Source organism: Barbatula barbatula (genome assembly GCF_947034865.1).
Source record: "Barbatula barbatula genome assembly, chromosome: 19".
In the NCBI taxonomy this organism is placed as follows: domain Eukaryota; kingdom Metazoa; phylum Chordata; class Actinopteri; order Cypriniformes; family Nemacheilidae; genus Barbatula; species Barbatula barbatula.
The window spans coordinates 13,676,294-13,701,244 of record NC_136782.1 but is presented as its reverse complement, the minus strand read 5'-3'; the positions used below and the strand labels follow the sequence as shown (position 1 = coordinate 13,701,244).

Here is a 24,951-nt window from a genome sequence, read left to right as displayed (position 1 = left end):
TTGTATGCATGTTCCGCAGTGTTTAGAGTGTAAACTGAAGCTTAATGTTTAGAAGAAGAAAAACTTTCTCCCAACAAAAGCAAAAGTTTTTACAAAAAAATGAGCCAAATATTAATAACTCAATTTGTAGTCAATGTACACTGTAAAATAACAAATAAATGGAAATAAATGGAAAATGTACTTTCTGCCAGAACATTATTCCTTAATTTTACTAAACATATCTGTAAAGCGCAAAACAACACAATGTACAAAAATCTGAATACTGATAAAAGTGCTATTAAAAAAATCTATATGGAAAATTACTTTATATTAATTTAGTGTGGCCTACTTTGCATTTGTATTTACATGTATGCTTTATTTCCAGTGAGTTTTATGTTTTTCTATGTATTTTTTTACTGTAAATCATGTTCAACGAAATGCTGTAGTTTGCCCCGTAGGGCTGAAATGTAGGTCTACAGCATATACTATTAGGTTTAGAATGCAATTTGTGAATGCAGTTGAGTCTCACCTAGACAGCTGGGAACCTTTCCGTTCCAGTAGGGTGTGGTAGCGTTGCGGCACGTCAGGGTGGAGGGACCCTGGATTTGGTATCCATTGAAGCAGTAGAAGTAAGCCTCTCCCCCTGCATGCAGGCTGGTCACAGAAACATCCCCGTATGCCGGTCTGTCTGGAAAATTACAACTCAACACAAACGCTGGAAAGGGGAGAAGAAAAAAAGAATGAATGATTAGGCAAACAATTAAAACTGCAGCACTGCGTAACACTTTCTAACACTATCATTAGCTGGTATCTGTACTGAGACTGAGGTCTGCTGGGAATCTATGAATATTGCATAATGGTGACTCCAACTTGTTTCAAAAAGACTTATTATCTCAACAAATTCCATCTGTCTTTCTATCTCGCAGTTTAGTACGGCCTCTGAGGGTCTGTTCCCAATGCATGTCTGTTCTCTGTGTCCTCCAGCACTGTGGACCGAAGTCAAACTTTTCTGATACAGTGAAAGTCACTGTACACTGTCCCTCACCATTTCTCCAGACAGATTCAGGACTTTGAAGACTAATAACTCTCTGACTGACGCAAACTGCAAAGCTACGATTTGTCATAGTGCTTTTACTTTCTGCTCACCCCGTAACTCAAGTTAAAATAACAGTCTCAAAATGCTTCTTACATAAGCTTTGGTCTTTTGTTAGGGCTGTGAAGTGAGTCTTTATTGACTATTGTCTTTTCAGGCTCTCAGAACTAAACCACTGTCAATACTTCTGCATCCAAAGGCCACAAAAGCCTTTTGACCCAGTTATCACTGCTGGCTTGACAGTCTCTTTCCTTTCAAGCCTTCTAAAAGTTCTTTGAATCGAACATGCCATTTTTATAAAGATTTGGAGTCTGCAGGACGTATCTATGAAAATCAACAAGCCACAACACAGTGAATACGGAAATTGAATCAATTGTGAAAGGCATAGATCTTTTCTATGAATTGAAACAGGTCAAAATTCATGGCTGTACGGGGAATTTCAATTGCATCTGCATATGTACAAGTGGCCGTCTTTTCTTTCCTTATACTGTAGACGTCCAGGAAAGGCGCCACGTGCGCCCACTGAACTGTTTCCCAGCATACATTTTTCCTTCCCCTCCCCATTCGGAAAATGTTTTTGCAATTTATGACAGAAATTTCAGGGCTCATTTCTCCCCATCTCAATATGGTTCTGGCAGCCTTATTGTTAGCTGAGGAAATTCAGAGTGGAGTGTGGGCGTTCATATTGTCAAGACTGACAAAACTGAGCCAGAGGCCAGAAAATATTCACAGGGCAATACATTACTACCTTTGACCTGGCTCACATCCATGTCACTCCATGTTGACTGGCCACAGCACAAATCTGTTAAAAAAGAGATACAGCTGGCACCTGACATGTAAATTTTACAATTCTATCACAAAGTCTGAAGAGCTGACAGGAGCCCTTGCACAACTGCAAACACCAAGCAAAAGCTCTCGATGAGCCATCGGCTTAGAGCTAACACAAGGTCTTCAATTACGTCCTGTAAATAATAAGTAAACGTGTCAAGTATTACACCACCAACACCGTGATCCCGATGCTATAGTTTCCCAAAAGAAACCATATCTCACATTAGCGGCCATAGAGCCAGTTATGAACAAGTCTTTTCTGAAATATTACAGCAATTTTTCAGGTGTCAGGCATTAATTAAACCGTGCTGCCTTCAATGACCTCCAGTATTGCTTCCATAGCTCAGATTCTCCCTATCTGATCCTAAACCAACAGCAACGTGAATTACCGCCATGTTTCATGGAAAAATCACTCCGCTCCGCTCCGTGATCCTGTAGTGCTGTTTAGAGAGGTAGAGGGCCTTGTCAAACAGAATTAATGTTTTTGTTTAAGTTTTTTTCCTCCGCTGGCTCAGGTTGGATTCCCGCGTCTATGAAAGCCACAGTTTGATAAATCACTACAATTCTTTTCCTTCACTGAGCGGAGAGGAGCTGCGTAATAGGGTGGTGCACCTCGACAACAATATAGGAGCAGGTGAATAGGAGTTGTACAGAGCAACTTACATCCACAGTGCTTTTAAGACATTTTAAAGACCTTAATTCCAGATTTGTGCTTGTTGTATTTTGCAGCAGGGTAGAAAATTTACCTTTTGACACAACTGCAAATGGAGCCTGAAAAATAAAAATTACTGGCCAGGATTTTGAAATTTTGCGATATATTTTGTGCCTGTAACTCCACTGCTAACATTTAAGACCTTAGGACCAAAAAATAAGCACAGCTACCAAAGAATGTTGAAGGATGTTGGTAACCAAACAATGGCGGTACCCACTGACCTGCATTGGTTTTGTGTCCATACAATAAAGGTGAATGGGTACCGCCATTGTTCCGTTACCAAACATTCTTCAAAATATCTTCATTTGTGGTCTGAAGAAGAAATTAATACATACCGGTATGAAAGTACAATAGGGTGAGTAAATCATGACAGAATTTTCATTTTTGGGTGAACTATCCCTTTAACATCAGCGACAGACTATCACTTTCCAACTCCACAAACTGACCAGCCACTGGAGTTTATCTACCGTTTTATATTTCACCATTAACGTTGGATCCTGTATTGCAGTACTTGATGAGTCAGTTGTGCATCTTTTCTTTCTCTTATAGCCTGAAAACAGATTATCTTAAGTCACAGTAATCATGCCCCACTCATAAGTACTGCCTTGCCTTCCATCCTCACACTTGCTCACATGCGTAAGAGCTCAGTGCCTGCAGCGATGTGGCATGTGGAGAGGGTCTCTGCCCCTGATGACTGTCTAATCTCCGTGCTGAAGGGGAGGGGGGACTCCTCTCACCGGCTCAATGAGCCGACACGTAGGGGGCCCTCTACTGCCTCCGCCATCTATTTTATTTATGGTTTATTAGTACTGTTTCAACACAGCGGGCTCGTGTGCCAGCATTTACGAGTTGTTATAGCATTATTACCCCTCTGCTTCTATTTCAATTAGACTAATACTGAGGGGGCACCAGAGGCCGGTTTAATGAGGAGCTGCCCGGACGACATTAAATCACATGCTAGCAAGTCGCCTTGCGGCATCAAAGACCATAAAGCCCAAATGGTGTAATGCAACCTGGAGATCACTGTCGCAGTCGGCACGGTGATGATTAGCTGGCGAACACCTAGACGGCAACAGATGCAGTGCTAATGTGCTCCATTAGCAGCCCTGGAGGCCCATGTTTGGACGTGGTGAGGCAGGGAGGCGTTCGGCCGGCCATCGTGATGGTCATCATATTACCCATTGACTTGCATTGGTTTTGTGTCCATACAGTTTAAATGATCTGGTACCAACATTCTTCAAAATATCTTCCCTTGTGTTCTGCAGAGGAAAGAAAGTCATGCAGTTTTGAAACGACAAGAGAGTGAATAAAAGATGACATAATTATTTCATTTGGGGGGAACTATCCCTTTTAGAAAATGAAAGGTGAATAGAAGACCATGCAGTAATTCAATCTGCACAAACTGATAGATCCATTTGTACGGTTTCAGTGATATGATATAAAGTATAAACATATCAAACTGACTTCCATCCACATAGACTATTTACTACTGGAAGATCCTGAAGACTCAAAATACGAGTTGGGAACTTGACTACTGTAGTTGCCTAAGACTAAATGCATCGTTTATTGTAAACATACCAAAGCCCTCATAAAAACCCTCCACAGATTTTGAGGGCATGCCAAAGAAAGCTATAGAATGGAGAAAGACTATTCCCATGATGCATCAGAATTGCTATTAGCAATATGAAGAGGTGGTTGCCTATGGCAACATAAGCTAAGAATCATCACTGCATAAACAATGCTGTTGGTTTTGGCAAACTTTCACAATACAGGTCACCGCTGAGAGCTAGATTGTGCATACTGTACACTGAGATAAAATGTACTGTAAATTATTTATTAAATATGATGAAAATATGCTTTTCTGTTTACGTGCTTGAGTTATTTACAGAGGTTTCTTGACTACCAGTTTTACAAAGAACCACTGAAAGAATTACTCATAATTGAAAGAATCTTTGTATTTGAAGCCATTAGGCAACAGAACCCTTTAAGTCCGTTACATATTCATGTTCTTTAACAATTCACAAATACAAACACACAGAAGAATGCAAATTTCTTTAAAAAAAACTAAATACAATCTAAGGACAAAAAAGGTTTTGTTTATATCTGAAACCTTTATTTGCATGAGTGTAATTGCCACATAATGGATTTCATACTTTTACCAGATACTCTGATATAAACTGGCAGAGGTGGTCTCACTGAGGTGGCACCTGCTGATGGAATATTTGCTATCTCTATAGTGGACCCTGTGTGCGTTCTGATAAGGGCTCAGTGACCAGCTGTGTGTCAGGCTGTTCTGACAGCATGTCAAGAAATACTGGAGCTGCTCACGTCCGTAAACGCCTGGACCGCCACTCTGGCATCGCTGGTACACGTTCACGGTCTACATAATCGCAAAACTTCACTGATAAGCAGGGCTTCATCTCTGATTCTAAGCATAAAGTGTGTGTATAGAGTCACACGGGACACACCAAAATGATGCCACTTCTAAGTCATGCAGTTTTCTCAGTAGCGGTATAGTAGTACGCTAAGTGAAACGAGTGCACTTTCAAATCTCATGTTTATTGCAGGAGCTAATAAAAAATACATCTACTTTCATGTGAGGTTTTATTTATGAAGTACCGGAAGGGATTCAAGGACGCAAAGCTCATCATGTCTCGCGGACGCAAGGGAGATCTCTCTCAATTTAAGACTGGGTTCTACATAGCTTTTATTAACCTGGTCGACGTAGAGGGTGAAAGCAACATCTTGAACGATATACCCATGATGGGAATCACATAGAAATCTGATGCTGGTGCCTGATGACAAATACATTAAAATGACAGCCGGGCCACTTTTAAGTCTGAAGGTCTAAAAACCATTAAACTCCTCCAGCATATACAGCGAGAAAGAGTTAACCGTGTAATAAAAACATTATTGTTTTAAAAGCCACTTCAATCTACTACATTCCTTATTTTTCTACCACATGACGTACTGTTCAATTTTAAAGGTACAGTGAGATCACAGGTGGTAGAAAATAAATTAGAGAGAGGCACAGAAAGCAGTGAATTCCCCAGCAAAGAAAAATCTGCCTTGTTCCCATGGAAATAAAACCAACCCACACCTTTTTGAGCTGCACCGACACCTCGAGTGACAAAACACAGGGACAGTAAAAATCCTTTGCTTCATTAAATGTACGACTTACTGTCTCGTTTATAGAAGTGTTGAAGTATAATTCATGTCATCTAGATGTCTTGCACCAGCACGCCACCGAAACTCTGTGCCGGTGTATAATTTCATAAAAGCAAACTGACGGTCGGTGGCAGAGTGCGGATCACGTTCACGCTGGCATGTTTTTCATACCGCCCTGTTAATGATCAGAGTGCATTGAAAGGGGTCAATAAATGACAAAACAATGGTGTGTCAAAGCAGGGCCTAACAGCTGAGCGAGAGAGTCATTAAGCGGTGGAACTGAAGCAGTTCAACATCCCGTGGCTCTGCAAACATCAAATGACTTCAGAAAGTGGTGAGTGAGTATAATAGCATGATTTGATTAAGGTTTGTTCACTGACGAATGCTTGCTGAATGAATCCGGCCTTCTCCTCTATGTCAGAATGCAGTCTGAAGATTTTTACATTTTTCCAGAGAGATCACCAGGTCTCTCCTGTTTTGCTATTGGTGGGCTGCGTGACTGACATTTACATTTGACATATATGCATTTTGCAGATATGTTTATCTAAAGTGTCTTACAATGCTTTTAAGCTATACATTTTTTTATAGGTGTCGAACCCATGACCTTTGCGCTGCTATGGAAAGCTGGCCCAAAAGCTTTCAAAAATATGATCACAAATTAGATACAGGATGTGTTTAGGTAAAACTATCACTTTGTTTCTTTCTGTGAACTACTAATTTCCCCCCAAAAATGTCAGTGAAAAATATAGTTTCCATTTGCATTTATTTGCAGAAAATGAAAACTGGAAAAAAAAGAAAAGAAAAGATAAAATCAAATACTGCAAGGAAAACAAGTTCATATTCACTTTCAAGCAATTCAACAGTAATATTTGTAAATGTGTTTAGGAAAAGTAAAACAAAATACTTGATCATTTTTATAATTGGTCTCTTAATTTTTTACCACAGCTGTATATGAAGGCAGGTATCACTGATTCTATCATAATATGAATGACGTGGGATCATATCACTAAATCATATTTTCACTACATGGTTATCATGGCCAAATTAATCGCCATTATTGGGATACAGTCTCTATTGAACTTCTAAAAAATACAATAAACTATCAGCTATCAGTCAAATTCATCTTTAATTTGGTTTATTTTTAGCTTTTTCTTTTTGACCAACAAATAACACTCAAACTATGAGTGCAGCAAGGCAGACAGACAGCATTATTAACCAGGGTAGTCGGTAATGTTTCTGACTGTTGTGCTAACACAATACAGACAGTCATGACTTTTAATTTTAATATTTCTGTCAATATTGTGACATCCCTAGTGTAAATGTCCTACAATTCCATCATTCTGAAACATTTGGCAGATGCATTTATATCCATTCCTGGAGTGCTCTTTCATTGTGGTTATACAGAGAAAGAGACATTCTAGTAATGACACAACAGCTCAGCATCACTCCTTCTGATCAACTGTACTGAAATGTTACCATTCCCACAGCCTTTTATCTGCAACACTCAACGTTCAGGCTTTTATTATGGGCAGACACTCTCTACAGCCAAATTGCTTATTTCCTTCGTATCCTGAGATCTTCATTTTTGCATGGGTAATATCATTTCTTGTAATTGCTTTGGGTCGTCTTAATGAACGCTGTTTGATAGTTAATGGGCAGATGAGCAGGTGGTCTGCGCTATCAATCAATTACACTGCACGCCCTGCCCACCCCCTAAAACAACTTCAATTTAATTCCACGTGCCGCTGTTAGATTTCACGGTGTATCATATTCACTGAACGGAAATGAAATGAAAGTGCAGCTGTCTGTATATAATTGAAATCCTTTCTTAATAATTATCTAATAAATAATTACCAATAACAACCTGGACACATATTCATTTAGTTCGAGCTCCTTTATATTTGTGATTAAGACAATGACTTTATTAATTTTGAATTAAAAGGATTTCATACAATGTACCCTAGGCCCTATTCAAGTGTTGCCAAGGGTTTATAATAACATCCCAGCTGTACAAATTCAGTCTAGACATTAAATCATTTCAAATTTAACAACTGGTATCTTGAACAACAGAATTTCAAACGCCTTGAAAATAGGACAATCATTGTCCAATTGCATTTGCTCATTCTACCGTCACATTTTCAAACCAATAATTACAAGCTGTTCGCTACACAGAAAACGATATAATTTTACGCAACAGCAGCGCTTAAGGGGTGCACAAAACTTCAGGAAGATTCTGGCTTGTACTTTCTTAAAGGTGTCGTGAACTGGCCTTTTTTTATTATTTGATACTGTTGTCCGAGGTCTACTTATGACGTTCTCTGGGGTTTTACATTCAAAAACATAAAAAACAATCAATAAATAAATATTTTCTATCCTGGTTTTGAGGCCGGCTCAAAAAACGCTCGGTTTTTATGAGCGCGCCGCATTGAAGACTTTGACTGCGCGAAGTGCCGATGGAGGGCAGGAAGTCATTTTCAACATAGGAATTCACTATAACAAACTCAAAAGACCAGTGTTTTGCGTCGTTTTTGACTGTTCAAATCGTTCAAACCATGAAATGTGTTTTTATTATGTAGCAAAAGATGATGTTCATGAAGAGGGAACATGCAAGTATTGACTGAGAATAAAAGTGGCTTGTACACCTGAATCTGCGGTTGGGATGAGCCAAGCCGGATGACTTTCTAAAGGTTTAACATACATAAACAACTACCAGGTGAGCTAAAATTTACAACTCAAGAACCTTGTCATGGCGCTGCAAAGATCGATTCCTGAATAAACCGATAAAGTGATAAATCTCTCCCATATAAGTCCATTATAATGAAACAGCTTAACGTACCAAAACAACGACCACTTCTAACAAATTTCTATTAAACCTTAATTGTAATAAACACTAGCTACTATTAAAAGAACAAGCACTTATTCCAGGAATAAGAATAGTTCCACGTTAAGCTTGTTACTCATTAAAGTTCATTATAAAGAAACCACATAACGTGGCTCAAGGCAGCGACAAACTGAGAACATAAAACTTTTCTGTTATCATGTTTATGTTGGATATCAGTGATAAACAAATGTATTTATTTTGGTTTTTTCGTGGTTGTTGTTTTGGTACGTTAAGCTGTTTCCTTATGATGGACTTTAGGAGATTTTACACTTTTTTCATTTAATAAGGGCGCTTGTTCTTTTAACGGAAGCTAGTATTTATTACAAGTAAGGTTTGACAGAAATTTGGGCTTACATGGTCGTTGTTCAGGTCGTTAAACGTAGGTACTTTGAGTTTGTGATAGTGAATTCCTATGGAGGAAAATAAATGACTGCCCTCCAGCTGCGCCTCGTGCGTCATTAAAACTATGTGACTGCATATGGCCTATTCTGGGCGGATTCAGTGTTGACAGGCAACCAAGCGCTGCACAATTTGTTGTATGTTTGTTGCTTGGTCGCTCTAAATAAAAATAACAGTGAAAGAAGCCCTCACTTTTGCACTTATGACACGGGGCTAACCGCTCTAGAGAGCCCTTCGTTTAAGTGACCGGGTTGCCAAATCTTCACAGAAAAAAATAAGCAAATGAAGATGAGACAAAAAAACTTAAAAATGCAAATTGTTTATATATTTTATAAGAACAAAGAATCTCGAAATCGGCAACTGACCATTTATTAAGACCTAAGTGCAGAGGCTTTTTGATCTAAACAACATGCATAAAAGTGCTTATTAATAACATACATGACAACACTGCAAAAAAGCGGTAGTTTTGTTTAAACTGACGGACAAAACTAATCTTTAGCTGAAAAATAGGAGGGGCTAGAGAAGTAGTCATTGATATTCTTCTGTGGAGGCGGTGTTAAACCTCTCATTGATAGGTACATTCCAGGACCTGGCGTTCCCTGGGCCTACTTTCAATAAAAGTTGTAATTTCAGTAACAAGATCTTCAGTTCTGACACTTACAGGATGTTTGTTTGAATACGATGAGGTTTTATATAAAAAAAGCTCAGGTTAAAATTGATTTCTTATTTCATGACACCTTTAAAGCAATAGTTCACCCAAAATTTTTCTGAAGAACATGCAAAATGTTGTTAACCAAACAACAGTGGTTCCCATTGACTTGACTTACATTGCTGTTGCGTACATACAACAGACACCTCGACAGCATCCCAGAATCCCTTTCTGTGTCTGACAGGTCATCACAGCAGTCATGTGCTTTCAGTTAAACCCTGAACGTCTAATAGCACTGCTTGCATTCAATCCCTCCATCATTTCTGTCTGCGTCAGACCTTCACAATATGATAGATTATCTACAGTGCGCCCAGTGATGTGAATGCATCTTTCTCAGTACGTAGCGAAATTTTTTTAACACGTTTAGTTTTTATGCCCATTGTATTTGGGATAAGGATGGACAACAAAAGTCGATAAGTAAACAACTGTGGCAGTATGATTGTTTTGTAAATAACAGTGCATGGCGATATTTGAAATCCAATTGATTATTTCAAGCTGTGGATCAATCCTCAGAAAGTGTTTCAGGGAGGCAATTACACAGAATAAAAAGTGAACTTCAGAGCCGTACATGTGCACATTGAGATAGGACTCACATATTAAACCAGATGTCAAACTTCATTCACATAAATCTGCCGAGCAGAGGCTTTCCGAGTCAATAATGAATGAAAAGATCTCTGAGACGTTGTGTACAGTATGTCTATTTAAAAATACATGTGTGGATATATAAAAAATTTGCACATTTTCACATCAAAAAGGCATCTGAAAGCAGCGTATATGAACCCACATATGGTATTCACTAGCATGGGTCTGCACACGTGTGCATGAAAAGTCTTGATGTTTTCTCCCTCCCTCTGGCACACGCTGACATCACGCTCCATTGTTAAACCATCTGCACTGACATGCACCCTGTGTCACAGCCAATCATTAATGTAATTACTGGGGTTTTGCATCATTACTGTTATTCACGGTTCTGAAGTAGGAGGGAACAGCTTTTAGTGGAAGAAGGAAACAATGGCAACCGTAACCCAGACAACCTCAGGGACTTCACCGCTTTTAAATCTGCTCTCAATGATTATGTTGCTGCATTGCACAGCTTGAGGAAGATGTTGAACTTTCCAACAAGGTTACTGGTCTTTTTTCGGTTCTGCACATATTACATTTTTTTCAAAATTATTTTTTTAAATGTATCAAAATAAAAACTATATATTTTGTTGTCACATCCTAACATTAATGTAAGTCTATGAGTTTTGTATGCATTTACAGCAAACCTTTTCAATTAAATTTAACAATATGCCCATGGGAAAAACCAAGAGACGATTCCAAATGTTTTAGTCAAGCAGCATTTCTAAATGTATTGTGGCTATTCCAGTCCAGTGCTTGTTGAAATTCAACTAAATCCAATCTCAGGAGTGACATGAAGTCATACAACAGCAATGTGAAAGACTGACAGCATGACAACGCACATGAAAACTGTGATATAAATCGAGGATATCACATAAACATATACAAATATGACTGTTGTATTGCTTAAAAGTGAATATGAACATGTTTATTTGAGGTCTGAAAAAATAGAAACAAAAATAGAAACAATATTTTTATAAAACAATTCAGAGAAATACAGTTTACCGAATGAATCAAAAATGATCATTCTACCTAAACACACCCATAAATAGTAAATTCAGAATATAAAGTTCATAGCACAACAGAGCAGGATTAGTAACATACCACATTTAACACTTATGTTGTTCACATTGAAACGCAGCGAACATAGTGTGAACTGAAGTGTGTGAGTGAACGAAACATTGCTGCTGTTATTTCTGCTCCTTTATTCTTGGCCATTGTGAATGTACACCACTGCTTGTAACCGATAAGAAATGGAATATGGAAAATGTTAGACACACTTCGTTTCGATAAGTCCCTCGCATTTAATAATTGAAAATCATTGTCCGTACGAGCGCACTGATCAGTTCTATGTCATCCAGGCACTTCTCTAATTGGCTATGAGGATTCTGCCGGTGTTGTTTCTCATTTCTGTCTAATAAAGCACACACGCGACGTACTTCTCGTGCAGGCTTTGTTACATTCAGATCATTCTTATGAGATCACACTTTAGGCGTAAAGGCTCTTCAGATTTGATTGTAGAGGGGGCTTTTGCTGTGATCGTCGTTTTTCTTCTGTAAGCTCATTTAACATTGATGAAGAACACAGTACTGCCTTACTCTGGAGGACGTACAGATACCGTGCGGACAGATGCGGTCAGCGTTTCATTTCAGCTTAAACGCTTCTAAAATTGGCACTTTTCAGATATTAACTAACCTGAAAAGACATGCCAACCTCATTATCTGCTACTGTCAGGGACAGAGAGAAGGACATGTTCTGCCAACGGGTATAATTAAAATAGCTTTTTATATTCTTCCTCTTCTTCTTCACATGGTTGAATCTTATGCTTAGCAAAGTCAGTCATTGTGTAGTTTTATTTGTATGTTATGGTATTGTGACCAGGACTACGGAGATATGTTTGATACCAACATTTGCTGGCACAGTACGCCCGTTTTATTTCTTATTGCTTGTGCACTTGACACATGTATCTATAAATAAAAAATATGTAGCCCTATAGTTTGAATAGGAATATCTAAATCATATGAATTTGCCCTCAGTGGCAGATGCAGGTGAACGCTACACAGACTCATACATTTCTCAGTTCTTGCTGGGCTCCTGCAATGTATTTGATCAGAGAAAAGTCTGGCTTCATTCTCCAGAGAGGTGTGGGCTGAACTCTACCTTTTTTAAAAGTGTCCTCCTCTCTGGAACATCACAGCAGGTGTTTCAGGGAGGACAAGGAAGGCTTAAAAATAAATAGAGAAAGGGTCTGGAGCCACCGCTGCAGCAACATCTAGTGGTTGATTTAGATGTCAAAACACCTTCTAACACGCCTACATACACAAGATCTCTCTTTGTCGCCATAAACCTTCCGCCACCAAGCAGCCACCACAAGCTTAAATGTTACACAACAGTAAATGTGGTTTGGAACAGCTGTTATATAAAGTAAAGGTAGTGTTAATAATTACAGGTATATAGTAGGTGGTATGAAAGTGTATAGCGTAGTGACACAATGAAATGTCAATGTCACAGATTTTTCTATTTTGTGAAGTGCAACGCTGGTGTAGCGCTAGTCCAGAAGAACCTGATGTTTTAGTATTTTAACACTACACAAACATTTAAAAACTGATTATTTATATAATATAGATGTAAAATAATTCAAGATATTTACAAATTTCTTTAAGATTAAAATGTATATGTAAGATTCAAAAATAAATAAATAAAACCACAAGTGCTGCTGGAACGGTGTTTACATCTTAACTTAACACCAGCAATAAATGAGATGCTTCTGAGCTGCGAGACTCAGAAAAATAAATGTACATTAAAAGAACCCACATATATATAGAAAAATATTGCAGACCCACAAATAATATAGCAAAATATTTGTTCTAGGAAACATTTGTGCAGTTTTTTGACTGCAGTGGTGTGTTATCTGCGAATTGGGAGAAGCAACCAAAAGTAGTTGAGTAGCAGTTTAGTGATTCGGATTTGACATTGTTAATTATTATCAACAGATTCTTTTTATACGAGCGAAACTGGCCTTGCCATGCTTTAATTTTACAGAATACTACAAAGTGACTGTCCTCCAAATACAGAGCCCCATGGAAACTTTGGAATAATTATAACCCTGGCTGTGGGTTAAGTAACAGCTGCCAAAAAGTGTCCGGGCAAGACCGTTATCATCAAAATCATCATCAAGTGGATGGGGTGTTACTCAATGGAACTCATTCTCATTTATACTCTAATTCTATTGATCAGACTCCAAGAATGGCTGGCAAGCAGACTCGAGCGACTGAATAAATGGTCATAGTGGCACAGTCTATCCTGCCTCTAAAAAGCTATTTGCATGCAATTACGGCACTTAGGACAGGTTGACAACTGTACAGCAGAGATATACTTGTAAAGTCAACAAGAAATCAAAATGGACCCCGTTTCTTTACTTTTAAAACATGTTCCTTGGTCTTCTTTTGCATTTACTTGTCATCTTTTGTCAAAACGCAGCCATCAAAAAAATTTGCACACACACACTTTTGGGTAGATGAAGAAATGAAGCAAAAATGAAAATCCATCATAAATCTCCTATAGACACGAGCACGAGTGCGGTTTGGTCTTTTATTATTGGCTGTCTGACGGCAGCGGGACACAAAAATTAATGTAGCAGAAATGAGACTGCTTCAGGCAGGTGAGGCTGGCATAAAGGTGAAATACAGCAGCCGCTTTAACCGGTCTGACACCTCAACCACCGAACGCTCTGACACCGCTAAATGTCAAAGCTCATTTACAGAAACTCCGCCTGTCAAAGACACTGATCCATCCAGACGTTTATCACTGAGAAGGGCGATATTTGTCCCAAGTCTCAGACCTGCAAATTGGAACACAGGACACATGAGACGACTTCCTAATCAGGTGAGACAGGTGACGCACGGCGAGTTGAAGATGAGCCGATAAAGAAGCTTATATTATGGGGAAGAAAAGAATTACTGCCGTTAGAGAAGGGTGAAATCTCGGTGCCCCCTGAAACGTCTCTTATTCGACTAGCGCAGACCCAGCGTGGCACCATCTTTCTGTATCAACCCACTGACTCATAAAATGTTAAAGCAATTTCCTATAGACAAGCGGAGGCCGAGCGCTTGGCTCTTAATTGTGGAGGCTTTTCACTGGAAAATCTTTTCTTTGGAAAATTCTTATTTCATGAATGGCTCCATTTTCATCTATCAGTCTGGACGGCCTCGCCCCATTGTTCTCCCTTAAAGCCGTGCTTGAAATGATCTGTCGTGACTCCTCTTGCGGGTCATTTTTTTCTGGACGACTCTAAAGCGTAACCATGAGGAGAGGGCAGTATTCATTAGCCTGTCAACCTCTCAAAAGAGGCGGCTCATTATGTGGAAATTAATTAGCTATTCTCTCAAAGACAGCATGTCCATTCATAATCAGATCTGGCTCGTCCGCCACACCGTGTTAATGAAAATGTTTTCACTTTCTCCACGCCAGACAAGGTGAACCCTGCGATCAAAGGAAAAGGAATATCAAAGCTCCCAGATCTTTCAGGAGTGGAACTTTCTACAACAGGGAATGAAGGAATATCTGATTTCACACCGTGAAAGGTTTGAGGGATAAAAAAATTCAACAATTACTGTATTTTGCTTTACAGCTATTGCCGCTTTTTCCGATTTTCGCCTGCAAAATGATGAAGTTCAACCTGGGATCTGTTATAGCTAACTCTACTTTTCTCTTGCATGCTTTAAACTGCCAGAGCGGAACTCAAATAAATCCTTTGGGAACTTCAGATAATTTGGCATTCAGGATCTAAGCGCAGGGACACATAGACAGGCAGGGTCAACATGAGACAGAGCAGCGTGGAAGAGTCAAGGCAGAGAAGATCTAGATAGATTAAAATGCCACATTGCCATCTATCATACAAATCCAGTCTATCAGCAAACAACTCCGTTTATAGGACCTTCATGAAGACCTTGCTGTCAATTAAGGTCAAAGTACGAGTTAGCATATCGCATCATAAAATAGCTTGATTTAGACTTATACGGCCACCCTGCAAGAAACAAACCTGTACTATTGAGAAAGCAAGAACATCTCGTCCGTCTATGCCAGGTTATCTTAGTTTACTAAAATTAAAACTTTGTAAATGTTCCTGTATTTGAAATCGAATTAAAAATATTGACATAAAAACTATTCGAAAAACTTAACTAAAGAAAAAATTTAAATGTTGCCTTTAAATAAATTATAAATAGAAATATTTGTATCAAAGATTTTATGCAATCAAACATCACAAACATAAAGCCACCAACCAAAAGTATTGATATTCCAGCATTGAATAACTGAATATGTTTTTGGTTAAATTAAAATTATAAGTTTAAGAAATGTTTGTGATTCTTCCTACACAAAGGGGCCTTACAGTGAAAAAGTTTGAGAACCACTGCAGTAGTGGTCCTTAATACCAACGGTGGGTTACTTTATTAAATAGCTTTTTATAAAATTCCAGATATATCAAATGCTTTTTTTTCCAAATTATCACATTGATATAATGATATATAAATAGTTATGTAGATTCTTTTCTTAGTGGTTCTTTAAAGTGTAATGCACCGGATACGAGCCACTGATCAAATCAAAGTGCAATCCAAATACCACTATCCAAAGCCTGTGTAAAACAGGCTGGTTTATCAATCGAGTACACAAAAAGTCAGAAGATATAACACATTCCCAAAATGTAGAGAACAGCTCAGAGTAAAGTACGAACAGAGTAAAATAAGACATGTTTTTACTGAGGATGTGTGTCAGTGGGTAAGAGTGTACATCTCGGCAGGTGATCCTTTGCCCCGTTGGGTTAATCTCTTCTGGGAGGGGCAAGCAGCAGGGTAAAGGATATTATAGCGGCTTCCTCCGCCATCACTGCGCACAGCCAGCTACCCGACACGCACGGCTAGACTCATCCCTGATCAACTGAGTTTATCACCGCTCAGTTACACAACTGAGGCATCACTGAAGCAGGACTTCAATCCTTAGCTCATATTTCCCGCTCTAAACCATTCTCTCTATCACTTTAAACACTGCACATGGGTAAATTAGGGTAAACTGAGACATTCCTGCTCTTTCAAATTCAACGGTTCATTTTGATGTGACCAACCAACAAATCATGTCATATAAAACATTTGTGCTTCCATGAGCTTTTAAGCACAAATTTAAAGCACATGTACACACATGATATATGCAACCGTGAGCATTTTTCGCAACGCTGTGTGAGAGCAAAGTGTGTGACATCATCTCGGCTCGTGACATTTGAGTGGTTGGGTGAAATCGGTGCGGCGAAGGGGGTTATTACCTGTTGAAAGGCCAGTCAGACCCCACAGCCTCTATTTCTGACTTCACTCTATCAGTCCTGTCTTGTTTGTGTTTAACCTTTATCCAGACTTGAAAGTGGGTGGCAAGGGTGGGCTACCGCATCCTTTTATTGTGATCTGAATTATTGAGAGGTCTAAATCTTTAATGTGTGTGCCTGTGATGGAGGTACCCATTTGGAGAATCTATCATCTGTCAAATTGCACAGGCTACTGCCAGTCGGAATGTTTAGATAGCACAGGTGCCTTGTGTTAGAACCGTGCGGCAGGTGCTTTACAACTGCCTTACTACAGATACTGTACGTAAAAAGATATCAGAGGTTGGTGTGCTATGAAAACACAATCAAACAGCTTACTAAAAACGACTAAACATGTCTGTTTATTTAAATAGAATAAAACATCGGTGTTAAAAAGAGTTGAAAAACTAACACATTTAAATGAAAATTTGCCTCAGCAATAAACAAAAATAAATTTGAAATTAAAACTAAACTGATTTTTTATTAAATCACTTATATAGCAAAAGAAACTAATAATTAGAGATCCGATTCAACCGATACAATAGCCGATTATTTAGTGATATCTAGTGATACTGAAGATTAAATTAACATTTAACTTTCTGAATGTTATTTATTTATAGAATGATTATTAATATTGAACATCAATCTGGTGATTGGTGAACTGGTGAACAATTATGGAGCCACGGGTTGCAGGTTTTTGGGCTACTTTCATAATGTACTGCGACTGCCAAAATGTTTATTTATATTAAGGATAAATGTTAATTGGTGAGTTTCTTGATGTGTATTCATACCGGAGCCTATGACATGTAGGCTTCGGGAGGAACGTGAGAGCTCGGCTCAACCAAAGATGGAAAATATAACGGTGGTATGAGACCATGGTTTTTCTTGACGTGAAATGGCATTTTCACTGTCACACAAGATAAAATGAAATAACTAAGATAAAAACTCATGCCACAACACCCTTAGCTGTTTTACAAGGCAATGTAACCCACTGCTTCGCAGGGCTTATTGCTTATAGATATCTCTTATGATGTTTGTATATTTTAATAAAAAAAAATCTTGATTCTTGCCATGTCACACCATAGGACATTTTAGTAAAAATGTAAAGAAAACATTTAGTTTAGTGTCATCTTATTTTCATACATAAATATGTGTGATCTTTCTTCAGTTTTACAAAAAACGTTTTTACTACATATTTGTCAACTACCCAATACAGTATACATATAAACACATATATATAAGAACATAAAAAATTTAGAATACAAATTAAACGGGGTACGCAAACTTCAAAAACTGACATCAGGGGAAAAATACAAAATGTGTAGAATCCGGCCCCTGAAACTTTCTCTTCTGCAGCATTAAATGTAGACAATTTGCTGTGCTTTAAAATTCTCTGTATGCCACAAATGCCTAATTTTCCTCAACTGTACTGCCATAGTTATTTTCTCAAAGTGAATAGAATAAAGTTCTGCACTGATTGCAGAAAATAAAGTGAACTGTCATTAAATGTCATATCTTACATACAGTAACATTCTCTCTATGGCTTGTTCTCTCTACAGTCTTTTGTAATATGCAGTTACTAGGGATGTAACAATAGTATCAATATTGTGCTATCGCAAAAGCAAAATTAAAAAGCAATATTATCATGGTCACATGACTGTATGAAACGATAGGTCTTCCGGGCCTAACATAGAGAATGTAAGAAAAAATTATTGATTTTAACTTTGCCAAAGTCCATCTGGTACAATTATTTAATTTTATAAAATGGATTTCTAGATCATTTGACCCATCTCATACTATAACTCAACAAAAGCAACAGTTTTGATTAGAAGATAAAGAAAATAGGATGCTTATGGCACGTTTCCAAGTCAATTGCCATTTTAAAATTACAATTAATATCCTACTGTGGGCGTTATACCAAGGTATTACATACAGTGAGATTTTGATATTATTACATCCCTAGCAGTTCGAGTTCACCAGAATCCTTGCTCTCTGCTTTCGGCATCCCTTCCTTGCTGTTGTATCATTGCCAAGGCAAGTGTAAACCCAGCAGCAAAATTAGCTGCTCTTGCGTGTGCACATCTACCCGGTCTAACAGCTGGAGCACATTAAATTAAACCCGGAAACAGGGAAAGCAGGACCTACCGAGAAAACTAATTGGAAGTTTTGTAAAGAAACAGACAGCCATTATAACAGATGTGCTGTCTTGCCCTGGTGGATGATCGGTCATTGATCTAAAAGGGGAACGTGAATCTGAACCATTAGAAGGCCGAATGCCATCAATTACCCCCCCGCACACACATAATAAAGATACAGAAACGCAGGCATGGGTGGCTAAATATCTTTGCTATTCGACAGGCATAGAGGATCAGCAACAATGCTAATACTTTACTGCAAACCTGTCACAGTTCATTAGCCCCCAGAAACAAAAAGGATTCGTCTGTATACAATCATTTGTTACCGCGTCGCCCGGCACAATGAAGGATAAATAATGTCGCCGAGCAGGGCGGGGCGCATCTGCGCTCAGTAACCTTTCCCGAATGCCAATCTCCTTTTGATAACTCTGTTAAAAGACTATTAGCAGAGAATTATCTAAGTCATTTTCTGATGTAATTATGTGGCCTATTGACAGCAGCTGTCATTTTCAGGCTAACATGAGCATATTATGTTGACATGAGATAACAAGGAGTGTTTCCCCTTCAGTGCGCAGAGAGGCTCTCCTAATGGAAAGCAATGATTGAGAGCTCCCTACTCCCCGGCTCCTAATCGTTCGTGCCAATCTAATCAGTAAGTGTACACTCATAAACAGGTTTGTCTGAAGCTCTGGAGCTGTTCCAGCCTGAGATGCTGGCATAGACGCAATTAGCAAGAAGTGGATTAGGCAGATGTTTAGAGGTTGACGTGTAGGACGGCTCACCTTGGTAACGCAGCAGTAAGAAGCTGGATTGAGGTTGCTGGCTTCGGAATTGGATGGAGATTTGGTTGCTCCAGCTGCGTACCACCAGACCTTTCAGCAAGATGGACTCATTAGCCAGCACGGAAGACTCCCGGCCACCCAGGTCTTCGAATCGGACCACGTCTCCTTCCACCAGGCTCACGTTCATCACCTTGATGATGCAAGAGATGAAGAGGAAAGAAGGAGAAGAGGACATTGTTAAATATACCCCATGACAGGAGAGCTGATGCTTTCAACCTTTGTGTGTTCATACTGTATGTGGATTGGAAATAGACTGTTTCTAACAATAAAACAGACCAAAAATGTTGACACTAAACAATTCATCATTCAGACAAATGCCTCAAATGATTTTAAATAAGACAAAAGAACAAAAGGACTAGAGGAACAGCAAAAGCCTATGGCCTACAAAATGTAGGCATACATGCTTACAATTATTTATTATGCAGAAACCACAAACAGAAAAGTGCAAAATGCGCAATGTGCACAAACATTCAAACATCCATCTACATATTACTGAGAACATTGTATCAGACACATGACTTTGCCATGCAAAAATATTTGAAAAAATAGATAAAATACAATACATAATATATACAAAATTGATAAAAACTCACAATTGTAATAATACAATATAATTATACATATTTAAAAAGAAATCATTTTAATACCACTTGATGTACAGAATGTGTATTCCTTTAAATAAATACAGTAAATAAATATAAATAATTGAAATAAAATAAATAGAAAGTATTAGTCAGTAAAAAAAGGCATACAATGAATGAACGGACTAATGAAGGAATTAATGAATAATGTACTTCCTCATTTATGCCAAAAGTGTATAAACAAAAATCCATAGACGTTAATGTATGGATGACAATTCAAACATTAAATAATCCAAAAGGATGTAAAAAATATTTCTTAATGTAGAACTTTATGTAGAAAAAAAGATTTTGTCTGGATCTTCACAGGCAGGGTCACATATTGTATTGAGTGTGTCTCTGTTCTAGAATGATAACTACAGTCCATTTGCTATTTAAAAAGCATGTCAAGTGATTTTATGGAGGAGTCACAGGACAGGGAAATCACATGGAAAACTTTAGACAATACCCCACACAGAAACCAGTCGAACAGACTGACGTGTTTTTGAATACGCTGAGATGATGTCGAGGAGACATATTCTGCCACACCGACTGCACTCATAATGCTATTGGCCTTTCCTTCTGCCAAGCTGCATGGTAATTGCACCACGGACAATCTCCTGTCTGTCGAAAGCCAGCGTGCATATCCTCACCTGTCACTAATAGAAAGCCACAGCTCCCCATTACTTCTCCTTCCGCCCGTTTTACCCTTTAGTCAACACATGCATGAGCCAATACCCCATACAGCAGCCTGGGAGAAACTCGTGACATGGACCAGAGTAAAATAGTGGGCGTCTGAAGAATAATTACAGCCGTGCTGAATGAAAAAGTCAGATCTGTTCAATTTAAGCGTCGTGCTGAAAAAGTGCCCTCATTGCTGATCTGGGATGAACTGGAATGTGCCCCGTGCTCTTCTTGGGTAATGAAAGTGTCTTTAATCAGATGCAGGCAAATGAATGTGACCTAAGTAGGGACCCTAGCTAGATACGGGTTGATGAGGACCCACCTTGTCATGTACCCATTGCCCTTAATATAGACGCACAGAACTCCTTATAGACAGAAAGTCTGACCATCAGCACAAAATAATGGCACTATAGTTTACAATCACAAAAGTATTTCTTAAAAGCACAACAATTTGAATCCATCCGTGGTATGGAATTTAAATCAGGTTTGCTAGAAAATCACACTTAGATCTCTGAGTGCTGTGATAGCAACAGGTGACAACCTGAGGATGCACGCTTCAGGAATAAATTCACGCTTAATAAAGCCAGAGCTGCTATGTGCTGAAGCAGTCTATAAAACAATAGTGCATTACAAAGTAATCACATTACACTAAAAGCCCTCGGATAATAAAATGTTTCCAGAATATTGCTCGCCATAATCCAATTTGCGTTGGCACCGGGCCCGAGCGTCTACCCCACGCATGTAATCCCTCGCATAAACACGACTGTCAGTCAAACGCAGAGGTTGGCATTTAAACTTGCAACCGATGAGTCATTGTGGGTCATGGTTGATTAACAGATTTGTTGTTTTTAACAAAGAGCACAAAAGACGGTTAAGAGTAAATGGAAATGACACCAATTATCTCTGCACTTCAGGCCTAGCCGAAGGAACCATATGCCTTAAAGGCCTTAACAGAGACATTTACATTTAGTCATTTAGCAGACGCTTTTATCCAAAGCGACTTACAGATGAGGAAACATTGGAAGCAATTATAACAACATAGGCAACAAAATACATAAGTGCATCAAACTAGTCCATTAAAGCCTAGCACAGTATACAAAGCTAAGAATAGTGAGGTTAGTAAGTATTAGGAATTAAGAATTAGGAAAAATCAATCAGCGACGTGTTGACGGAAGAGATGAGTTTTTAGGCGTCCGACACGCCCATTGGAGCATAGTTTTGTTTGATTGCATTTCTAGAGATAAATTAGCATTGTAGTTTTTAAATATGAGATTAGTTATTGCAAAGACACTCTCTGTTTATAATTCAAATACAATTCTCTTATGCTCCCAATGAAACTTGTCTCATCAAGCTGCCTTTGTGCACAAATGCTGCCTCTGAACATTGCCGGCTGCTATTTGTAACCAAACGCTGCAAGCGTTTTTTTCCCCTAAAAAAGCGCCATTCGTCAAATTTTTCTTGTCAAAAAAGAAGTCAAGTGTGAACAGAGCCTAAGAGAGTCTCACACATACAGTGACTGTATCAGCACTCTAAGGGCAGGAAGATGGCTAATTAATCTAGAGATACATGCTGAGTCACATTAACAGAGATAAAAAAAAAAACTTCAGCTATGAGATTATAAAAAACTTCAGCTCTGTGCCGTTCTTCTTGCACTGTACTGTATCAGATATCCTGTTTACAGCAATTAAAAAAGTTGAAATGACACATCAGAACAAGTGTGCTTTATTCGTGTGGGTCACCCTTGCGATTTGAGTGAGAGAGAGGTGGACCAAAAAAATCTCTCTAATGCACACTCTCACTCACACATAAACATGTGTTAACAGACTGACAAAAATTGTGACTACTTTAAAAGCCTTTCTATGTGAAAATGAAATCCAACTAGGATCACTGCATTGTCCGAAGTGCAGAACAAATTGATGAGTGCATTCAGCACCAAGGCGTCTTAGAACAGCACCAGCAAACCCCACACCGGATCTCTGTAACATCACTGAAAAGTCCCAGTACAGCATTTATGACATTCAGTGGTTTGCACATCACTGCTTATGTGGGTCACACATGCCTGCAAGCTCTCCCAACAGATGACATCAGATGACAACGAGGATATGATATAAAGTGGTCACCACTTATTCATCTAATATCAAATAATACCATGTAAACAATGTACAATATATTTACAGAATATCTTTAAGAGCTACATTACACTTTTTGTCTTATCTGGGGCTGTAAGTCACTTGCAAACACAGTACCCTGCATTTCCAACATTCTATTTTCATTGAGCATATAACATACAGTATGGGTAGTTGACGAATAAATCATACATGGTAGAAAACAAACAGTTGCTATACATTGTTTTGTATTATTAATATTTACAGGTATATGTATATTTATCATATTAAATAGCGAGAGGGATTTATCTTCTTTGTTCCTTTTTTCTAAATGTTTGTTGTCACACCACAATTTCCATATTAGTCTGTAAACTATCCATATACTGTATATATATTTGAAGAGTTAATTTGCAAAAAATGTTGAAAAGGATGTTTTTATTGGGCATTCCAATCAATATCAATCAAACTGTAGTTGGTTTGTTTAAAGTAATATCTCAAAACATACTGATAACTGACAAAATAGAACGATTATTTTTGTTTTGTTTTGGCCAAATTGTAGCAATAATGCTTGTTAACTTTTGTCTCTAGCCAACCTGTATTAACAGATTGATATTCATTTGGGGTTTAGGCATGTAAGGGAAATTAGGTGAAAGTACAAGCAGTTTTTGAGTTTGAGAATTATTTCCTAATATAAACCCGTTTGTTTTTAAAAGCAGGGTTTAAAATTTCTATGGATTTTTCGATTTGACGGATTTTGCTTGCGTATTTAGTTCACTTAGTGAATTCTCAAGGAGCTTCTCCCCTATCCAAACCTTTGTCGGAATGTAAAACCGAATATTCCCTCCCTCCCTTCTCTATATAAGAATAGAACACCCCCAAAAGCCCTCTGTGTTGGGACTCTTTCTCTCTCTCTCTCTCATTGCCTGCCGCTTTCTGTTCATCCAATCCCATGGCTCCAATTCTCCAGGATAAGAGGGAAATAGAAAATCTCCCCTAATTAGCAGGGTCCATTCCTCAGGAGGCGTGAGAGCGAGCGGAGAGCGAAGAGAGAGAGAGAGGACACAGTATTCAGACAGCTAATTAAAGTCTGCAATTAAGAGTAAACAGGAAATGATGTAGCACTCCTACACTCCGTTTAGCAGTATAGATCTAAGCCATAGATGTAGATTGAGGAAGAGAGTCACCCTGCTCGCAGTGAGAGATCAGGGCGTGAATACTATATTTAGGGGCGCCTCAAGTGTAGAAGAGATGTAGAGACCCATCTGTGCCATCTGGAGGGGCCATACCTAGGCAATCCATCTGACAGCCGTGTGAAAATCCACAGATGGAATCCAGCTCTGACTGCCCTTCTCTCACACCTCTCCCCATAACATATTACAGAAGAAAAGACGAGCCTCGTATAGCGCGTATACCAATGTGCTAGAAATCAGACATGTCCTTCACCCCTCATTTACATGACCTTCCTTAATAAGGCGCCGTACATGAAGACCCAGAGCCAGTCATGAGATTAACACTCGCTGACGGTGAGAATCTTTTGTCACACCATACAAAGACGACACTCATTATTTTTCATTCTGTTCATGCACCTCAATAATCCACGACGAGCAGGCACTGTGAATACTGATGTTCTTCTTAAGATTCTCACAGGCCCGGCCAACCACGAGTGGACAGGCATAGTGGAAGAGAACCTCTGTGAATAACAGCTAAAAACGAGAGCACTGAACGAGAAATGCTCTCATTATGCATCAGAAAGAGATGTCACATTGAGAAGTGTTGTGTGGTCAGGCCCTTCAGGGAAAGAAAATGGGAATTGAAACGTTGTTTAAGAGTTA

The 24,951-nt window shown here is 38.7% G+C and overlaps 1 protein-coding gene across 1 annotated transcript in view; it reads right to left on the bottom strand.

Moving 5' to 3' along the window:
- The window catches only part of sez6b (seizure related 6 homolog b), a 136,159-nt gene that overhangs the window by 25,968 nt on the left and 85,240 nt on the right, over nucleotides 1-24,951 (bottom strand). Inside the window, exons 4-5 of the mRNA XM_079480940.1 lie at nucleotides 19,654-19,843; nucleotides 509-694 (exon numbers count right to left, since the gene is read on the bottom strand). Coding sequence (XP_079337066.1) covers nucleotides 509-694; nucleotides 19,654-19,843 — 376 coding nt within the window. The remainder of the gene's footprint in view (nucleotides 1-508; nucleotides 695-19,653; nucleotides 19,844-24,951) is intronic.